Source organism: Amblyomma mixtum, chromosome 9 (genome assembly GCF_055824585.1).
Source record: "Amblyomma mixtum isolate Tamu chromosome 9, ASM5582458v1, whole genome shotgun sequence".
NCBI classification, from domain to species: domain Eukaryota; kingdom Metazoa; phylum Arthropoda; class Arachnida; order Ixodida; family Ixodidae; genus Amblyomma; species Amblyomma mixtum.
Genome location: NC_143020.1, coordinates 103827709 through 103849145, shown reverse-complemented (window position 1 = coordinate 103849145; position 21437 = coordinate 103827709). Strand labels below are relative to the sequence as shown.

Genomic DNA, 21437 nt, shown 5'->3' with positions numbered 1-21437 from the left:
GACCGCAGGGTGCGCACCAAAAAGAATGGTTCTCCTTCTCGAATGATGTCGTTGTGGCATTTCCATCGCAAGGGACGTCCAGCTGATGACTGCGTTATCCCCACCTACTCAAACAAAGCGGAATAGCGTGACAGTCGCTCCTTTTGGCTATTATTCGTTTCTCTTGTAGGGTACGGCGCCAAGGCAAAAACCCTGTACTACACTGACGATCATTTACTTGAGCCAGCGGTAGGCAATTCATTCATTTTGCCTTTCACCCGTCGTCGGTAAGTACGGGCGAAACGACGTGATGCGTGATCACGCCTGGGCTATTAACGGAAGCCTAAATGAGGTTACACGTATGCCGCTCTAGGCCAAACGGAGTGGTGTGGATAGAGGCAGTCGTTGCCATGGCTCCGGGCAGTGTCATTCCCGCAATACTTGGAGTGGTCGCGTGCTTTATTTATGCAGAGGGGAAATTCTGGGCAATACTCGGGCCCAACTGACTTCCCGTTGTTACTTGTTCATCGAGCGTTTTGGAGGCGCGCGATATTTTGCCCGGGTTTCGTGCTTAAGGATCTCTGATTGGATTCTGCCGTTGCCGGGGTTCGACAGGTAATGAAATGTAGTTTCCCAAGGGGAGGGAATGAGGCTGATGGACTCAAGAGAGCTCTCGACCGCACTGAATGGTGCGCACGCCACTGTTCATGTTTAATCTGCATTTGATCAGGGGTTCTTTTGTGAAGAAAAAAAAAAACAGGGTGCCCTTTTAGTGTCTGCTTTTCTGCTTCTGTTTGCGATTGCGCCGTTGTCAAAAGAATAACAATAAAAGTAGACGATATCAGTTAGGTCAAAGAAAGGACATAAAGGAAATCCCTGCTTTGGTTAGGAGATGGCTGGTTTCAAACTGAACATTCAGAAAAATCAAAAGGAGGCATTGGCTCTTAGTGAATAATAGATATACCTGTCGTTGGCGGCAATGAACGCCCGTGCTATGCGGCGATCAACACGATTTTCTTGGAGCTCAGCCCCATCAATGTCTTGACGCCGTCGGCACTTTGTAATTAAAATCACTATAACCTTTTGCTTTTGGTTTTATGGGATGTCTCCGCACACTTACTCATTTCGACTAGACACCAGTTATTGATCAGCTTATTAAACTTTCTTTGGGCGCAGTGCACTAATGTCCGTGAAGAGCAGCAAGCTCGCAAACCTTACATGCTTGCACTCTCATGCAGATACACATGCGCATAAATTACCATACTCATTTGTGAGTAGCAGACACGTTTTATGGAACCTGTGTGCCCACGCTGTGCCATCTGAAGGAGAAGAATGGGGTTAGGCACAGATCTCAGCTTATGATTTCTTTCAGACTTGACTTCATAGATATCGTAAAGAGGGACCAAACGTCAGCCCTCTTGTTCTTCAGTGATGGAAATAAATTCAATGAAATGAATATAAATGAAAGGCATCATTCTTGGCAGTACAAAACGAACAATGGTATAGGAGGCGTGCCGCAGCATGTTAGCCAACGTTTCGACAAAAGAACTTTCCTTCGTCTTGGCATAAGGATTTATTAAGGCTTATTTAAGGCTAGCTGTAACTGTGTTATTTTTTTTCGCTACGCAAAAGTACTTGTTGCCATCAGAGTGAGAGAATTAACAATGACTAGTTTTGTAGGCTCTTTATTTCTATGGTATTTACATTGCATTCTGGCTCTAAATTTTCTGATTGCTTGTGAGTGGTCGCTCTTGTGCCTGTAGTTCTCATGGCGAAGTTTCGAGAAATTTTTCCAGTGCACTAAGCCGTGGAATTGACGTCCGGAAGGAGAGTTGAGTTGTGCAGGAAGCCATCTGCGGAGCTTTGGCTCGTTTGTACAAGTATGACGGTGTAGGTGATTATCGCAGCTGCCATCTGAAAAAGAAAAAGTATAACGAGAATAAAGTACGTTGGAGTGGAGCGTAGTAGATGCACCCCTAATCGCTCAGTCGTATTTTGTACGGTCGAGGTTTATCAGAGTGCTGCGGCTTCAAAAGGATGCGCTCTTAACTTTACAGATATCCTAAGCGTATTCTTAGGTCTTCCGGCAAACGTGGTCTCCGAAACTTTTTACGCCAAAACACAGGTATTATGATGCATTCGCTCATTTTCGGCTATAACACACATCAGTTGCAAAAAGCAAAGCAGTTTTACTGACATCTAAACAAGGCAAATATTAACTGGAAGTCACGACACAAACCACGACGCAGGGAAAGTAGTAACCAAGACAATTTCACAGTCCTCGCTCAACTGCTTTCAGAGCTGACAAAAAGAAGCGCTTGGAAGCTTCTGTAAAAAAACTTTTTAAGTACTATTTTGTGCTAAATATATTTCTTTCACACTCACAAAAAATCCGCTGTTGCTGCAACTCAGTTATCTGGCGCTGATATTATTGATACGAAAGTATTGTATGGGTATGTCATCTTGATCATCAGCCTGACAACTCCCACTGCAGGGCAAAGGCCTCTCCTATGTCTCCCCAATTAACCCTGTCCTTTGCCAGTTGCGGCCACCGTATCCACGCAAACTTCTTATGGGTATGTACACGTCACCAAAAAGATTTCGCAATTTTGTCCGCACGTTCCTGTCGTCCTATAAAAGATATGGAAAAAAGTTTCACTGTGTCAGATAGAAGATGAGAAATCTCGCTATGGACCAAATTTGGTTGATGTAGAGTAAATAGTTCATGAATTAAAGCGGAGAAACCCGCTTGGACGCCGGAGTAGCCATGAACGTCGAAATAGTGAGGAGACGTGCAAACAGTCACAGACGTCAAAATGACACCAAGAACAAACAATGACAATCGACAAAGAGTGTCTAAGAGGTGTGCTTTCGCATTCCTCCAATGCGGGTCGCCGCAGTGATCTCAAAGTTTTACAGCTTCTTAATTAAAGCCGCAAAACCCGCTTGGACGTCGAAATAGCCATGGACGTCGAAATAGCGAGGAGACGTCAAAACAGCCGCAGACCTCAGAATGACACCAAAAAACGAAGGACAAGGGACAAAGAGTGTCGAAAAGGTGTCAATGCTTTTTCATTCATCCAGCGAGAGTCGCCGGAGTGATCGCAATGTTTTACGACTTCTAGCTGATCCCCGCACACGAACTCTTACCGAGACAGGCCGATCACCAGAAAGGAAGTCCAGGCGGCGATAAGCGCGACAACGAGAAATACAGCAGCCGGCGCAGACAAGATCAAGAACGCCTTGATCCGCAACCTCAACGACGAGGCGATCGACCAGCTCACGGCGTACCTCAACACGCTGTGGGCAGAGGGAGTGGTGCCGAAGGAGTGGAAGCACGCTGTCGTGGTTATGATACCCAAACCCGGCAAGAAGCTTCAGATTGAGAACCTGAGACCCATTTCCCTCACGTCGTGCCTTGGCAAATTGTACGAGAGAATCGTCACCAGGCGAATTCAACAATACCTGGAGGACGAAGAACAAACAGTACCCGCACAGCATGTTCGGCTTCCGGGCGAACCTGTCGACGCAAGACGTCCTGCTGCAGATCAAGGAAGAGATCATAGACACGGCACCTAGAACTGGCGAAAACATTATCATGGCCCTGCACATCAAAGGGGCCTTCGACAATGTTAGCCACGAGGCCATTATGGAAGGCCTAAACAACGCCAACTGCGGAAGAAGAACCCACGACTGCGTAAGATCCTTCCTGTCAGAACGCACAGCGACAGTGGGATTGGGAGACCTGCGAAGCGACACCTTTACCACCCTACGTAACGGCACGCCGCAAGGATCCGTAATCTTACCAGTGCTTTTCAACATTGCAATGATCGGACTGGCCAGAAGACTCAGCAAGATCGATGGCATCCAGCACGCGATGTACGCCGACGACATTACGGTCTGGGTGAATCGAGGCTCGCTAGGACAAAAGCAAGAGAGACTGCAAGAAGCAGCAACGTGTGTAGAAGAGTACGTGAGGGAAAGGGGCCTAGCCTGCTCCACGGAAAAGTCGGAACTTCTTAGGGTAGGGTCCAACCCTACCAAGGAGGAACTGACAGTAAAGTTAGAAGGCCAAAATATACCAGAAAGGGATATGATACGCATCCTGGGCATGTGGATCCAAGGAAGCAGGAGATGTACCTACACAATGAGCCTACTCAAGAAGTCAACAGAACAAATAAGCCGCATGATAAAGAGGGTATCACAGAACAGAAGCGGGATGAAAGAAAGCGACACGATCCAGCTCGTCAGAAGCCTGATAGTCAGCAGAGTCACGTACTCGTTGCCATACCACCGCATGACCAAGAAAGACAAAGAACAGACGGAGGCGTTGCTAAGAATGGCGTACAAGACGGCACTCCACCTGCCAAGAAACACATCAAATGAAAAGTTGCTGCAAATAGGCCTAAACAACACATTCGAAGAACTAACGGAAGGCCAGCTAAGTGCGCAAATAGCCAGGCTCCAGCAGACAGCCACCGGCCGCAAGCTCCTAAAGAGATTAGGGCACAACGTAGAAGGGATCGTAGTTAGAACAGCTAGCATTCCAGACGAGGTCCTCCAGACACTGGACATCAGCCCTCTGCCGAGAAACATGGATCCCAACCTCCATGCCGCTAGAAGGCAGGCCAGGGCAGACTATGTGAAGCGGAACCTAGCCACATTGGAAAACGCAGTATACAGAGACGCGGCCCTCTATCCAATGGGACCACAGGACCAGAAACTTCCGAGTCGCGGCAGCAGTGGTAGACCACATGGGGGAACCAATTAGCAGCGCGACATTAAGAAACTGTACGGTAACGGAGGGGGAGGAAGCTGCCGTAGCTCTAGCGGCGGCCGAAGGTTACCGTAGGAACAAGTCTTTGATAATCCTAACAGACTCCAAAGCAGCCTGCAGGAACTACATACAGGGCAAAATAAGCAAGGAAGCGCTGACCATCCTCCTCGAAGCAAAGCTTCCAAATAAGACCTTAAGACACAGGATTTTCTGGATACCGGCACACACCGGGATACAGGGTAACTCGAGGGTAGACAGCCTAGTTCGCGAGATCACGAGCCGAGCAGGGCAGTCAGAAACCCTGGAGGACCCCATGACGGTGGAACCAACGTATGCAGAAATATTAAACTACCACAGAGGGCGGAGATTCAAATACCCACCACCCCACACATCATTAACACAGCACGAGGCGGTCCGCTGGCGGAGACTGCAAGCAGGGACTTTCCACAATTTATACATACTACATAAGATGTTCCCTACACAATACAGGGACACATGTCCGTGGTGCGGAGCAACCCCCACGCTATATCACATCACATGGGAATGCGAACGTAACAGAGCATTTCACAAGCTAAATGACCCGAATGCGGAACAATGGGAGGGCCTGCTGACCAGCAGCGAGCTCACGGCCCAAAGGGCACTGGTGCAGCACGCCTGCGAAGCAGCAAGACTCAGCGGTGCCCTGGAATAGGGTCGCCGACCTTGTGAAGAGGCCGAAGAGATGAAGACATCGGCCCACCGCTAAAACCTGATTTTTGGAGTAATAAATGTTTTTCGCTCACTCACTCTTACCGAGACAAGCAGTGACATGTTAAGTTTGAAGAAGGCTCCTCCTGTCAGGCAAAGTTCCTCCGGATCAATGCAGCCATGCAGGTACTGTATCTACAGAAATAAACAGTCAGCGTCGTGAAATATCGAAGTAATTGGTTATTCGGAACGTTAGGTGGCGGTCCTATTTACAATGCTACAAATTCTATAAAAAACAGAGGTCGATAGACTACGCAGTCGGTGCAAACTGTTGGTTATATTCTTCAAATCCTGTTGCTCCGCCTTTTATTCCTAGTAAAAGAAATTTGGCAACAACTACGCTTGATGTAGCATGGGTGATAATCGCTCCGGCAGCCGTATGTAGATAAGCTCAGAATAATGCAAACGCCACAGCCAAAGCAGTGAAAAACATGGACCTCGGACTTAAGATGTCTGTCTCTTACTCAATCGTGAGTGGAATATATGCTTACGGGTGATGAAACAGAATGCTCACCGAAATTTTCATCCCTTATGCAATGTGTAACATGAATCCTTGATTTATGTCGCACCTGTAATGTTCTGCTTTTGTTTTGTGCGATTTGGAAACTGTATTTTTGTTTAATACACATTTCCTTATACATGTATGCACCTTTTCATTTGGGGTGACAGGGCTTCTTGGGCAAATTTTCGCGCACATGATTTTATGCAATTTTCGCGCAGTTCTTTCAAATTCGAATAAGTAAGTCATTCTCCTGCGATATGTTTCAAGGGGCTGCTTGGGCGTCTGCGCTAAATAGCACGTGGTGTTTAATATCTCGAAGTGACGCATGGACGATGAGAGACGGCGTAGGGGAGGGTTTCGTAATAATTTAGCAACACCTAAGATTCTTTAACGTGCCCTCCCACCGCACAACACACTGTCGTCTTCCCTTTTCAGAACTCATCTAAATGCTGCCGCTCCGACTCGGATTGAACTTGCCGCCTAAGAATTTACAGCCGAACGGCCAGGCCATTAAGCAACCGTGGCAGGTTTCCAATAAATATACAGGGTGGGGAGTATTTATCTATCCGCGTTGCAAAACTTCTCCTGCGCAAACTACTTGCCTGTTTGGGCTCAAGCACAGACCTTAGGGTAGCTTATGATAGTTTGCGTTTTTAATAAATAATTTAAACAACGGAGCTTGCCTGAATTGTCCGGAATCGGCGAAAAGCTGCAGTAGTCTGCTGGGAGAATGTCAGCTCATAGAGGTTCAGCTAGGCGAGTGGAGCAGAAGATTTGACAGGCTGCGCCATCTGGGGTACGGCGAAGCAACCAATATCCCTACTTGGAGCTTTGGTAGGTCTCGCCGTACCCCAGATCACCGCTTTTTTTTTTGTTTTTGCAGCTCTTTGCAGAGCTGGTGGTCACGTATGATGCGGATATCCAAGGTGACATCCAGTTAACGAATGACCTGTCGGGAGCTCTAGCCAGAGAAACTTCAATCGCTCGCTTGTGTTTGGCTCCACATGCCCCATTTGAAACTCACCTGATATTGAACGACGCCGTCGATGGTACTGCATGCATTCTTGCATGCTTGTTTCATTTTTTTTTCCCTGTTTTAGAACGGGTGAGAAGGATACAGTACACTGAATTATCACTTCTCTGTCCTTCAGACAGTTCCAAACCGTAGCTAAATTCTAACGCATAGATGAAAGCAAAGAGTACACATTCTGAGTTGAACTGGATGGATCATTTATAGTTGATATACGTTAATGCACTGAATTAAGTCACAATAAGTTGCAGCGCTAATACCTCAGTCGGGCTTTACTCTATTTGTAGACACGCCTTCAGCTTCCGAGTAACTTGTCTGCTATCGGCCGTGCTTTCACAAAAGCCATCGGCGGGGAAATTTCAGGAACTAAGGTACCGAATTTCGAAATTAAAGTCCATGCTCAAAAACTTTGGAGGACTCCTATGCTGCGGTTATTAGCTGACGCGAGAGCGTACTCGGTTTGGTGTGTCATTTAATGCTGATGCGACTGTTTAGAATTTTTTTACAAGATTCTTTTATTAGAACGACGATTTACACCGATACTTAGCATCAGAAAACATTGACTTTCCATTCTGAGCAGTTTGACACCTTTGAACGCATTTTTCACTGTTTTCAATTCTTTCAACTAATTAATTGATCACTTACGCACTAAATTTTGTTAATAAGCATTATCAAGCACTGCTTTTCATTCTGAGCACTTAACACCTTTGAACTTCCTTCTTCCAACTTTTTCATTTCTTTAATTAATTGCTCAATTCATTGCAATAATTTCATTAACTGGTAATCGTCTATCACACACCAATCAATCATCAATCGCTGGAACTACAAATTACCATGATACAATTTTTTTACCAATCACTAGAACCACAAATTCCGATGATGCAATCTTTTTTTTCCGCAGCCCCCGATTGTTTCCGACACGCTGTACGGACTACTACTACGCCGACGGCTTTTCGATCGAACGAGCTGTATACGCTATCGCGTCCATAGTCAGGACTCACCGTATTGATGAGAGACTGGCTGACGACCGCCAGCGCTACAAATTTGTACGTGATGTACACCGAGTAAAGGAATGCTGCGTAATTGTCCCAGTTGGCGGGGCCATTCTTACACGCCTCGTATGCGGACGTGCAGAGGACCAGGAGGGTACAAGCAGTAGAAATCACCAGAGGCCAGTTCCAAACCTGATTGATCGCGGCCTTTAGCTCTAATATTTCGCAAAAATTTAACCTGACGGCCTCCAGACGCTTCAGAACGTCGCGGGAGTGATACGGCAAGAGCTGGACCGCAGATGCTTGAGATATGCAGTCTTCCAGGACCTTGAGCTGGCTTTTGATGTACTCAACGACAACCAGGCCAGACGATTGTAGCGCCACTAGGTGGATGCTGTCGTAGACGAAGTAGAAGACTATCGTTAAAATAAGCTGCAGCCAAATGTAAACTTGCGTCCAGATCGGTCGATGTCTGTAATCCACGTCCACATTCGACTGGGGCGTCATTGGCACGACGGCTGCGAACGCTAAGCAGTAGACAACGAGAAGACAAGCTTGTCTCAGGTCAGACCAGAAGTAACGCCTTGGGCTGCAGCACTGACACGCGGGAATGTGGATGCGCCTTTCGAAATCCGCTGCTCGCATGTAGAAGGAAAGCGTCTTGGAAGACCCCGCGACCATGAACACCGTGTTTGCGAGGACCTTGGTGGAGAGGACCGTTGTGGCGATGATGTGCAGGGAACCGTCGAAGCGGTAGTGGTTCCGGGCGGCTCGGTGACCTGCCTGTATGATAGTTCCCACGAGCATCCACAGGAGAAAGCCGAGGCAGCCGATGGAGTAGGCGGTGTACCAACTTATCCACACCACCTTAGGCTGGCGCTGGTTCTTACCACCGAAAAGATTGCGGATGAAGAAACAGCCGCACAGACGGCAGCACCAAGCGTGGAATCGGAAACTTCTTGCCATCAGAGATGGGCAGCGTGTGGGTTTATGTCGCGTGTAATGGCTTGTTTGGTTTTCGTGGTAGACCTGGCTAGAGGCGAACATATTTCGCCAGAGTTGATGGTGCTTCTCAGCCAGCATCCCTGCTATCCAGAAGGCCTCCCTTGGCCAACCTGTATAAAAAAGGCACAATGAGCATGGCAACGCAAATTCGTGGTTTTTTATATATTGGTCCTTACACCTTGCACTGTGTTTGCTTTACTCCAGTGGCGCACTGCTCCAAACTATGCCACTATACTGCTCGAACTATGAACTGTTAATGGCCTCTTTTTCACGGATGGAACGAACGGCGACAAAATGACCGTATTTGAGTTTCAGGCACGAATATTGACTAAGCCAGGATTATAGATTCCATGCCCTGGCAACGAAAGAGTTAGCCTGATATTTGGTATAGGAAACTATGCAGTCTATTAAGAATTCCCTGTCTTCCAAAGCATTACACTTGGGCCGCCGCGGTGGTGGTGGTGAAAACTTTTTAATAAACAAAAGGAGAGTTTGCAGACCAAAAATGGCCCTTTACATAGGTGGAGTCCTTAGTCCGGGACCCCGCTGGTCAAGGCCGCTACTCGCGCCCGTTGGACTAGAGCCCTTTGAGACTCCAGCCCCAAGCAGTTGAGCAGGGCTGCCTCCCATGCCTCTCGGGAAGGGGAAGGATTGGGGGGAAGGGAAGGATTCTTTTGACAGGCCCAAACCATGTGGAAGGTATCGGATACTTCCCCACAGTGAGGGCAGCGCCCATCAATTTTGGGGTCGAAATGTTTCACTATTGCAGGACACAACAGAGTGTTGGTCTGCAAGCGCCTCAGAGTTCGCTCATCAGCTTTACGTAGGCCCTTAGCCGGGACCGGGAAAAGCTGATGGCGTTCGCGATAGTAATCCAGAATTTCTCTGAACCGCAGAAGCGGTTGCACAATCTCCGAGCCGGAAGAGCTTGGATGAGGTGCCCGGTAGGTAAGCGCTCGGGCAGCCGCGTCCGCAGCCTCATTTCCTCTAACGCCCTGATGGCCCGGAGTCCAAACTATGCGTTTGGGCGAAGGGTCCGATCGATTCTCTCACTGCGCGCTTTAATATACTGTAGGCTAAAGGTGAAATCTCGCCAGCCAGGTAGTGTTGACAGGCTCGACGCGAATCTGTCACGATTACCTTCGAATTCAAGTCCGAGGCGGCAAGCGCAATGGCTACTTCCTCGGCCTGTGCTGAATTTTGAGCTCGAAAAGTGAGCCCGTTAACGCATTGATCCTGGTGAACTACTGCGGCCGTGTAGAATTCATTGGGCGACGGCCCTGCCACGTCAGCGTAGTATACACCCTGTTTGGATCCGTGTTGGTGTTCGAGTGCCCGAGCGCGCGCCTCTCGTCTGCCTTCGTGTGTATGTGTGTCCATGTTGTGCGGGAGTGGAGGGACCCAGAGCTTGTGACGCCATAGCTCCAGAATCCGGCACGTCTCCTCTGGAGTGCACTCGTGTTGGATGTGCAAGCGGTCTAGCAGGCGGCGCCCGGATGCCGTCTGCGAGAGTCGCGCATATTGGTACACGAGGTGGGCCTCCCGTAACCCCTGGTAGGAGTTGATCACCCCCAACGCTGACAACTTAGCATTGGAGGTGGCCACTGGGAGGCCCAGTGCTCGCTTTGTAGCCTTCCTAACGATGGTGTCGATTCTTGTTTCTTGTTGTTTCGTAGTGCGAAGGTAGGGAACGGAGTAGAGGATCCTGCTGGTCACGAAGGCATGGGCGAGCCGAAGCGCGTCCCTGCCTCGCAACCCGTCGCGCTTGTTAGAAACACGATGGATCATGCGTCCGACCTGTTCGCCTACGCGCTTGAGTTTGGCAATAGTGGATTCCGGGCTGAGCCTGTCATGGATGAACAGACCTAGTATGCGGAGCTCCCCGAGCTCTTTGATAGGACCTCCCGTCAGAGAGATTTGCAAACTTTTGGATCTTTTGGATCCAAACTTTTGGATCTTGGAACTTTTGGATTGGATCTTATGTGCAGAAGTTCTGATTTTGCGGGAGCACATTGGAGACCACAGCCGATAGCGTAGCTATCGGTTATGGTGGCGGCCCGCTGAAGGCGGTCCTCCATTTCCCCAAGGCTCCCTTCTGTAGTCCAAATTGTTATGTCATCCGCGTAGAGTGCGTGATGAATGCTTTCCACCCGGGCCAATTGGTGCGGAAGCTGCATCATGGCAATGTTGAAAAGAAGGGGCGACAAGACCGCCCCTTGGGGTGTACCCCGTGTACCCATCGTGTATGGTCCGTATTCGTCGTCGTCAATCTTGAGGAAGGCCTGACGCTTCGAGAGAAAGTCTCTTACATATGTGAATGCCTTGCGCCCACAATCGGTGGTACTCAAGTTAGCCAAGATGCTGGCATGACGAACGTTGTCAAAGGCCCCCTTAAGATCGAGGGCAAGGATGGCCTTGTCGTTGTGGCGCATGGCAGTGGGTCGTATTATGTAGCGGTATAACTGGAGCAGGACGTCCTGCGGCGGTCGGAATCCGGACATAGTATCTGCAAAGAGGCCCTTGGTCTCTATGTGTGGAGAGAGGCGATCCCTAACCATCGTCTCCATAGTAGTAGTAGTAGTAGAAAACTTTTATTGAGATCTTTTAAGAGATTCGCGGATTCGAAGCCTCCGTCGTCTTTCGTGGCGCCGGCGACTTGAGGCTTCTCTTCAGCAAGGTTGGGCCCCTAGTCCAGGGCTCCACTGAGTCGCGCTGCATCAGTAGCGTGCCGCACTAAGGCCCTTTGGGCCGCGAGCTCGCTGCTGGTGAGCCGGCTCTCCCATTGCTCCGCACTCGGGAATTCGTGTTGGTGGAATGCTTTATTTCGTTCGCACTCCCATGTGATGTGGTATAGTGTGGGTGTGTCGCCGCACCAGGGGCAGTTTGCTCTGTATTGAGAACCAACTGTACCCAGACAGCATGTACGGGTTCAGAGCCCACCTGTCTACGCAGGACGTACTACTCCAACTCAAGGAGGAAGTACTCGAGAAAATGCCGAGAAGTGGCGAAAACGTTGTCATGCCCCTCGACATAAAGGGAGCCTTCGACAACGTGAGCCACGCCGCCATCATGGAAGGCATCAACAACACCAACTGCGGGGGAAGAACCCACGACTACATCAGGGCCTTCCTGAGCGACAGAACAGCGACCGTGGGACTAGGCGAGCTGAGAAGCGACGTCTTCACCACGCCTTGCAAAGGAACACCCCAAGGCTCCGTGATATCGCCCGTCCTGTTCAATATGGCGATGATCGGGCTAGCAAGACGACTCAAGGAAATCCCGGGCATCCAACACGCGATGTATGCCGACGACATCACGGTGTGGGTCACCCAAGGATCGTTAGGGGAGAAGCAAGACAGACTACAAGAAGCTGCGACCTGCGTAGAGACCTACGTCAGGGAGAGAGGCCTGAGATGTTCGACGGAGAAGTCGGAAGTCATCAGGATCGGAAGAAATCCTACCAAAGCCTCGCTGGAAGTAGTTCTAGAGGGGCAACTGATCCAAGAACAGAACATGGTACGAATCCTAGGCATGTGGCCGCAGAGCAGCCGAAAATGCAGCCATACCATCAGCCTGCTGAGAAGAGCCGCGGAGCAGGTTGGCAGAATGATCAGTAGAGTCTCTCAGAGAAGGTACGGGATGAAAGAAGAAGATACCCTCAAACTCGTCAACAGCCTAATCGTTAGCAGAGTTATGTACTCCTTGCCCTACCACGCAACAACAAAGGCGGAGCGAGAGCAAGCCGACTGTATTCTCAGGAAGGCATACAAGATTGCTCTACACCTGCCCAGAAATGCATCAAACGAGAAGCTACTCCAACTCGGAATCAGCAATACCTTCGATGAGCTTGCCGAGGCTCAATTGGGGGCACAACTCATCAGACTCAGAGGCTCCTCTACGGGAAGGGCGCTCCTGAGAAGGTTGGGTCGGAACACGTGCGGACTGGTAGACAGATACGCGGACGTACCGGACGACCTTAGAAAGACCTTTAATGTAGGACCCCTGCCTAAAAACATGGATCCTAACCTACACGAGGACAGACGAAAAGCAAGGGCCGAGCAGATAGAAAGGAGGCTAGGCCGATCAGAGAACACAGTCTATACGGACGCCTCCATGTACGTACATGCAGGGAAGCGCTTAGCCGCTACGGTGGTAGTTAATAGCACAGGAGACATGGCCACATGCGCCTCAGTGGAGGTCGTGGGCATAACGGAGGCCGAGGAAATTGCCGTCGCGTTGGCGGTAGCAGAAGGCTATAGGAAAGGCCGATCCCTAAACATCTTAACAGACTCGAAAGACACGTGTAAAAACTATACGAAGGGCAGAATTAGCGGCATGGCCCTCAGGATAATCAGTGGGGCAGCAGCCTCTGCTGAGAAGACACCCATACAACACATAATCTGGGTCCCAGGCCACGCAGGCGTAGCGGGGAACGAAAGAGCAGAGAGCCTAGCTCGAGGGCTTACATACCGAGCAGGCATGTCAGATGTTCTGGAGCTTCAGCTACTAGCATGCGAGGGGGGATACACAGAGACATTACAGCTATACAGGGGGACTAGATTCAAGTACCCACCACCACACAAAGCCCTCACGAGGGAGGAAGCAGTCGGCTGGCGTAGGCTACAAACAAACTCCTTCCCCAACTTGTACATCTGTAACAAGATGTCGTCTCCATAAGCTTGCCCACACAAGAGGTTAGTGAGATGGGCCTCAGGTTGTCGGTATTCACTGGCTTGCCTGGCTTAGGGATGAAAGTGACCAAGGAGGTCTTCCATTCGGGAGGGAGTGGACGCCCGTCCCAAATCTGATTAATGTACACTAGCAGGTGGAGGTAGGCCGAATCTGGGAGGTTGGCCAACAGATTGACTGTTATGCGATCCCGACCTGGAGCCGTACCTCGCCGCATTTTAGCTAAAGCCGCCTTAAGGTCGTGTAACTCAAAAGGGGCATCAATGTCGGGATTCGGCTTTCCCGCGTACTCGTACTCGCGGTGGCTCAGCGGTTACGGTGCTCGGCTGCTGACCCGAAAGACGCGGGCTGGATCCGGGCCGCGGAGGTCGAATTTCGATGGAGGCGAAATTCGAGAGGCCCGTGTACTGTGCGATGTCAGTGCACGTCAAAGAACCCCAGGTGGGCGAAATTTCCGAAGCCCTTCACTGCGTCGTTCCTCACAGCCTGAGCCGTTTTGGGACGTTAAAACCCCATAAAACAAAACAAAACAAAACAAAACAAGCATTACCATTGATAACTTAATGCATTATTTAAATTAAAAATATCACTGACCAGCACAGATTCAGAGGTCTCTACACGACACTTACCTGCCGCAACTTCAGAGTGGCCAATAATGTCAGGTGGCCTAGTTTTTTCATTCTCAATCTAACGCAAAAAGACGTCGAAGTGGTCGACTGACTTCGCCACTGGCAAGCACCAGCGTATAATTTCGCCTCCCTATAGCTGAGATTGAAATCATTGATTTTGACGCTTTCAGAATGACTGCTCACTGCTTTCAAAGGAACACTTCGCTGATTAGATGCTTCGGTCAAATATTATCGCAGTTGGAGCGAGGAAATTAGAAAGCGAAATTGCCAGGCTTTATGTCGAGAACAGCGATACGGTGGGTGGTGTTTGCAGATGTATCTGCAGGAGAATTATTCGCTGTACATTAATCGCACGTTAGTAATTCCGGTGTCCACTTTCATTGGGTGTAATCTGAAGCATAACGTTCTTTTGAAGGCATGCTGGGAACGATTGTGGCCTATCGCCATCTAAAGGTGATGTTCTGGTATATACCGCAAATGTCATTGTAATCTGGGCAGGCATGACAGTCTTGTGTATACTATGTGAAAAGCGATCGATTGCTACGGCGCTTTTCAACCGGGCGTCCAGTCCGTGTTCTATAGCGACAAGAAAACGAGCGCACGAAGTAAGCCATGCAGGACCTTTAGAGAACACCTGCCTACAATAAATGTCGCCATCGCAAAAACGACGCGCTTTAGGTTTTAAAAAAGAAGTTCAGTTCACTTCAATAAACCCCCTAAAGGCGGGTCACAAGGGCGTTACACAGGGGGGTGGTAAAAAATTCGAACATGAAGATACGAGAAGGGACATCTAACATGAGGAACTGAACAAAAAACAAAAGAAAAGCGCAATACCTGAATAATCAACAAGTATCAAAATGTGAAGGAAGAACAAAACGCGAAATGAACACAACGAAAAACCAACGTAAGAAACAGAACGAAAAAACAAAACTCAAACACATAACGGGGAGCAGAACAGAACTAGAAGAAAACTATGTTATGGTGGCCTTTTTTTTTTTTTGCCGCAGAATAATATTTGGAAGGACCCACCGCGGTGGCTCAGTGGTTACGGCGCTCGGCTGTTGACCCGGAAGGCGCGGGTTCGATCCCGGCCGCGGGGGCCGAATTTCGATGAAGGCGAAATTCTTGAGGCCCGTGTACTGTACGATGCCAGTGCACTTTAAAGGACCTCAGACGGTCGAAATTTCCGGAGCCCTTCACTACGGCGTCCCTCATAGCCTGAGCCGCTTTGGGACGTTAAACCCTAATAAACCGAACCATATTTGGAAGGAAAGATCCATAATGTTTGGTCGTTATCTTCGGCTTCATATCCGGTTGATGTTCTCCTGGCTTTCCCTGTGATGCTCGTCTGAGTTTTCCCAGAGTGAAGCTAAAAGCATTTCATGGCTAAAACTTTTTTGGTTATGGTTTCAGGGAGTGTACGTCCCAAAGCGACTCGGGCTATGACGGACGCCGTAGTGAAGGGCTCCGGAAATTTCGACCAGTTGTGGTTCTTTAACGTGCAACTGACCTCGCACAGTACACGGGCCTCTAGAATTTCGCCTCCATCGAAATTCGGCCGCCACGGTCGGGATCCAACCCGCGTCTTTCGGGCCAGCAGTCGAGCGCCATAACCTCGGAGCCACCGCGGCGGGTCAGACGCTCACACGACGTGAAAAAGCTACCGTGGATTCCAATGAGCTATCAGAGTACAGGAGAAACAAAGGTTGAATTGCCTGTGATCCGCTTGTATATTAGCTGAAGAAAAATCTTTACACGCGCACCCGTTCATGAAGTCCCTTCAGTTACAAGCGACGCTCAGAGAGATCAATCGGACGAGGAGATATCTACACTGGATATATTTGTGCCTCGTGTGCCACGTTTCTCGTTCACTAGCGGCTGCGTATCCGGCTTTCGTCTCATTGTGAGCGAGACACCCGCGAAGACGCTGAAACACCGTATTTATCCTGTATCTTTAGGCCTGTGCTTGTATTTACGTCAGTAGTTAGAAATTGCTATTACATTACAGACTTTCATGAATTGATGCTTTAGTACAATAAGCATCCCCTAATGGCATCATGTAGTTTGTTCTGTCTGGTCGCGTTACGTTCACTGTGGTGTAAGGTGTGTACTTTAAAAGGCCAGCAGTAAACTATAAAAAAGTTAATAACTTAGCAGCTTCCCCTATGTTTCGTTCAGTGCATGCGTTGTATTTGCTTTTCGAAGGATAGGAATCAATGTTAATCCTTAAACACCAGTCTTTAACACTATAAAAACAGTAACGGCGTACGTGCATCGAATTGCACCGAACACGAGAAAAAGAGAGCAGTATCCTTGGATACGCCTTTTTGAGGAAACGACAAGAAAACTAAGTCCGCCGAGCACGTCAATTTCTAATCACTCCACTAAGACTCGGTCTGAGCGGTTTCGACGCATTGTGTCGGTTGCCATGCGACAACTTGATTTTGTATTTAGGCTCCTTGCTATGATCGAGAGCGTGTGGTATAGTTGGTTGAATTCCGGACGGATTTCTCGGAACTCCCTCTCAGATGCGACTACACTGCTTGAAAGTGCTTCTGGTCACCCTATTATGGTTGGTAAGCCATAAATGCCTTCCGTGTACCGATGTAGCAGTGACAGTTGCAAGTTGGTTTAAACGCGATCTCCAGAAAATCCTGTGGGCCTTGTGAGAGAAAAATCTTGAGCATGACCCAGGCTGGTGGTGTCCAGAGAGCGACCTAGGAGGCAGGTGGGCAGCCTAGATCACGTGACCTTGCAACGTCATCACACCTTTGCCCACCGAATAGTGAGCAAACTGCCCACCTTGGGAGGTGGCATTTAAATTAAGGACTAGTCGCTCGGGAAGAGCAATCTGTTTTCTTGGGATGGCGTTGCGCACACGAACAAACACACACAGGAAGGAGCAGAAGACAGAAAGAGCGCCCTTTCTGTCTTCTGCTCCTTCCTGTGTATGTTTGTTCGTGTGCGCAACGCCATCCCAAGAAAGCTATGCACCAACTCGCCCAGCAAGAAGTTCTTCTACAAGATCAACCTTGTCCGCACAAGGCCCACAGCTGGGAGCATCTGCCATCGCAGGGCATCGCTTAACCGCTGCACCAATGCGCCATGAGGGGTACGAGGACTCCCAGGGATCTATGAATGTAACGTAGAGAATGGCTTTCTGCACATATGGGAATTAACCCATTACGCCATCGAGTTATAACCTTAAGGCGGAGCTTAACAGTCCCCTCCTCCAATGTTTTCGTAGTACTACAAGTGTGAAAGGAAGCATTGAACGAGATTTTGTGGTGTTACTGGTTACCGGCTGCTATTATTCGTTCTCTTTGTAATCCATTCTTGTAATGTGTGCTAGATAATGTATCTTCTCTTCGTTGTCTCCACAGTAGAAGACAGATCAGAGATAACAACCTGAAAAGTCTCCACTCATTGGAGATTGTTTTACTCACAGTGAAACCTTTTTTTTTTTTTTTCAGCACAGAAATTGGTGACCCTGCAAGCAACAGTGAAGGAGTAGGTGAGTTTCGCTCGTATCATATCCCACCGAATGTAACGGACACCGCTCATACAAAAAATCAGTCAAACATTCATGGGGCACTTAAGGCTGCTTATGTGCAATGAAGGCGAAAGCATTAGTGTGTCATCATGAGCGTTCGTCCTGGACGCAGGTTTCGCACTGAGAAATGAAACAAAGACGGGCCTCCGAACGCTGACTCCAGAAACGATGAAGGCACAAAGAGTGAAACACTCGAGAACTCGATTCGAATACCTCTCGCGAGCTAGCCTCCAATTGATTGATTGATTGATTGATTGATTGATTGATTGATTGATTGATTGATTGATTGATTGAACAACTTTTATTTCCATCAGAAAAGGCGTTGTTCCCCGCCCCCGGCACGCAGGCCTGGGAGACGGGGAGTTGCGCGTCCGCGGTTGGAGACTGGCTGGCTGCCCTTGACTGGTAGTGGACACTTTCGCCAGACAGATGGCGGTGCGCTGGACCTCAGGGTCCGGGCTTCGTAGCAGGGTTTCCCGGTCTGCACACTGTGGGACGAGAGGGACCCTCGACAGCATAATTTGGGAGGGCCCACATTCTCATGGGGCAAGTAAAAATATTGATAGTAGAGAAGCTTGGGAGACGACTACGCCGTCGTGGGAATTACGTATCATAGTTCTGCTGTATGAGCCATTGCTGAAGAAATATTTTTCTGCCTACCATGGTTTCTGAAGCTCTGAATGCGATACAGCTCGCACGGTAAAAAAAAAAAAGAAAAACTCCATTGAAGCACCGGCTGTTTTCCATGATTTCATCTTTATAATTTCCGAAAGCATTGTAGGGAACTGTAATGTTGCCTGTAGACAGCAAGGCGAAATTCCCACTGTACAGATCACAAAAGCTGTCTCAGATTGCATTTAGATTCTGTGTATGAGAAACGCCAATCTCTCCAAAATTCAACACAGAAAAAAAAATGCATACGATAATTGAAAATGTGATTAGATTTTTTTTTTCACGGTTATTTTAGAAAGCGTAAGACAGTTGTCAATAGGAGTTTTTGTCTTTAAACATTGCTTTATAGTGCAGCGCTGAAAAGGTTGATAGCCCTTTTGTTAACTTTTATGGTCATCTTTCTGCTTGAAACTACCTTTTTCTAGAACTTCTCCCTTAAAAGAAATCGAAGGAGACCCTCAAGCGTCGCCTTAAGGGTATAACGCGACAGTGTAACGGGTTATTTCCCACATACGCAGAATCAAGTGAACAATTTGCTTTACACTATTGTAATGCCTAACAGGAAGTAGGAACATTTGTTCAATAGTTACTGATCTCAGCTGCAATAGAAACTGAGCTTCATAGGAGCTCGGCTTCGGACATTCAGTGACTAATTGGTCATCCAGCGAATTTTATGCACGTTCTTTTTTCAGGGATGTCTATTCCTCGCAATGTGGTGAAAATTCGTGTTTCTCTGGAAAACGTCAAAGTATCATTAAAGGACAAGGTATGTTCGCTGATATATCCAATAGAGAACCATAAGATTCACGAGGCGACTTTAATTTATATTTGCGATGCGTCAAGTTTTGTGTTATGAATGCCACTAATAAGGCAGACTTTTATAACTCTGTATTTTAGCTACATATGACTCAGAATTTCATGTCATTGCTTTGCATTCACTTTCTCATTCTTTTTGTCTTTAACCTTTCCTATGGGCCGTGCATGATTAGTGGCAGTCTCATTTCGTCTAGTAAGTTACTTCATTTTAGGAAGTTTGAAGCTATAGTATAGCTTACCAGCTTAAAGGGCTAAACAGAACTACCTTCGGCTTTCTTGAACGAATAGCATGTTGAAATAGGGATTTCTAGGCTTTGTAGAATGCGGCTGTTACCTTCAGTGTTTTATTGCTTTCGCCCATCTTCAACAAATTAAAAAAGTTACCGTGTCGTGTCTTCTTTGTTTTTTCCTTTCTTCCCAACCGAGACTGTTGATCTGAAAATGGAGTTGACAGCCAACTGGACAATGTCAGCCTGCGAATGCAACCCAACCGCTGTGCTGATGGAATGGAAAGGGCTTCCGCCGTTGGACCTTACCGTAACGAGCGTCATTTCAGCACAGAACGTAAGTTATCGTTAAGGTTACCAGTTTGTTCGGCATACCTCCGCAATCGTTCATTACATGGTGGATGTGGATGGTTGAAAAATATTCCTGCTGGATCTATGACCAAAAGACATAATCGCTGGATATGGTTTCTGAAATAACCGAGAACAAAAAGTGTTCACAATGGATTAGTTGCTTTGTTATCTGTAGAAAATATGCAGCGGCAAAAATCAAGCGCAAAGTATAATCCACTCCCAACGCTCTTTCGTTGTAGTACCGGAAGGAGCTTATCACTTTCCTTATTTTTGGTTCTTGTCCAACGTACATTGGTGGCAAGCACACAAAATTCAGCACTTTCCACCACTTATGAGTACAAGTCGGAGCAATTACATGTAATCTACCTCCATGATTCTACTTCTGAAGCCCATTGACAGAGCGGAAAAAAAATATCTGAGGCGGTTACATTTTATGGTGGCCTATTAAGCACTAGTGCTACCAGATATTCACGCTTTGGTTAACTGCGTTGGGCACTCTTCGTGAATACATTACGTAAACAAGCAGTTCGCAGTGGAAACTGGCACAAGCTGAAAAAATTCCTGTCGTGCGTTTGACTAGTTAACAGTCCTCCGTAGAAGACGCTGCAGATAAACTTTCTGCAATTGAATACAATCAGTTCGCCATGCGTCTCCCTAATTCATTAGAACCTTTAACGCCGGCCAACGAAAGCATAAGTGGCCTCAGCGTTAATTCTGCAAAACTGTGCCAAAATCGCTGATTGTACTAATTGTGTTCCGGATTGTTTTCGCTTTGTCCACTTCGCAGCTTCCTCTGTTCGATTTTCCTTACGTCAAGTTTCGCGAAGCCGTTGAGGCAAGAGCACTGACTGATCAGAACCGCAGAGCTTACATTCGTCGCAGAGCCGACGATACTTGCGGGGCAAGTTACAAAATCGGGTAAGAGACACCACGAAGATAGGAGTCATGGCGAGAATAAGAATGGGGTGGAGCGCTAACGGCAGGTTCTCTCGGGATCATGGATGGCAGTTTACCAATATCTTTAAAAGAAAAGAGTATACAACACTTGTTTCTTACCGGTGCTCATCTATGGGGCAGAAACGTGGAGGCTAACAACGAAGGTTGAGATTAAGTTAATGACAGCGCAGTGAGCCATGGAAAGAACCGTCTCCACTTGGAACAGTTGTCTTGTACCCTTCACTGAAATCACCAATGTCATTGTACAAGTTCAAAAAAATGTTAAAACACCGCATGTTTGAATCCCTAGATACTTAATACCACATCTATTTACTGTAAATTTCTTTGTGTTTTGTTGTTTGTTTCTCTCCTTTTTTTTCACCTCATATTGTTGTCTATGCGCTAGTTAATGAAGCCATAGGAGGTCCTATTTGAAGATTGGATTTTTCCGCCTCCTGCTGTATATATACATTATAACCATGTGCTGTACTGTAAATACGGAATAAAAAACATTCAACTACTCTCTTATACA

The 21437-nt window shown here is 47.9% G+C and overlaps 2 protein-coding genes across 2 annotated transcripts in view; one reads left to right on the top strand and one right to left on the bottom strand.

The window, feature by feature from the left end:
- Positions 1-21437, top strand: part of LOC149330454 (glycine receptor subunit beta-type 4-like) — a 99205-nt gene that overhangs the window by 66872 nt on the left and 10896 nt on the right. Inside the window, exons 2-4 of the mRNA XM_089559430.1 lie at positions 17829-17864; positions 19268-19341; positions 19818-19955. The gene's annotated coding sequence lies outside the window, so the exon portion shown is untranslated. The remainder of the gene's footprint in view (positions 1-17828; positions 17865-19267; positions 19342-19817; positions 19956-21437) is intronic.
- Positions 1780-9110, bottom strand: Orco (odorant receptor co-receptor). The gene is made up of 4 exons (XM_089559431.1): positions 8031-9110; positions 7030-7089; positions 5549-5638; positions 1780-1893 (listed from the first exon to the last, which is right to left on the bottom strand). The coding sequence occupies exons 1-4, from the start codon at positions 9108-9110 to the stop codon at positions 1780-1782; spliced, it is 1344 nt and encodes a 447-aa protein (XP_089415557.1).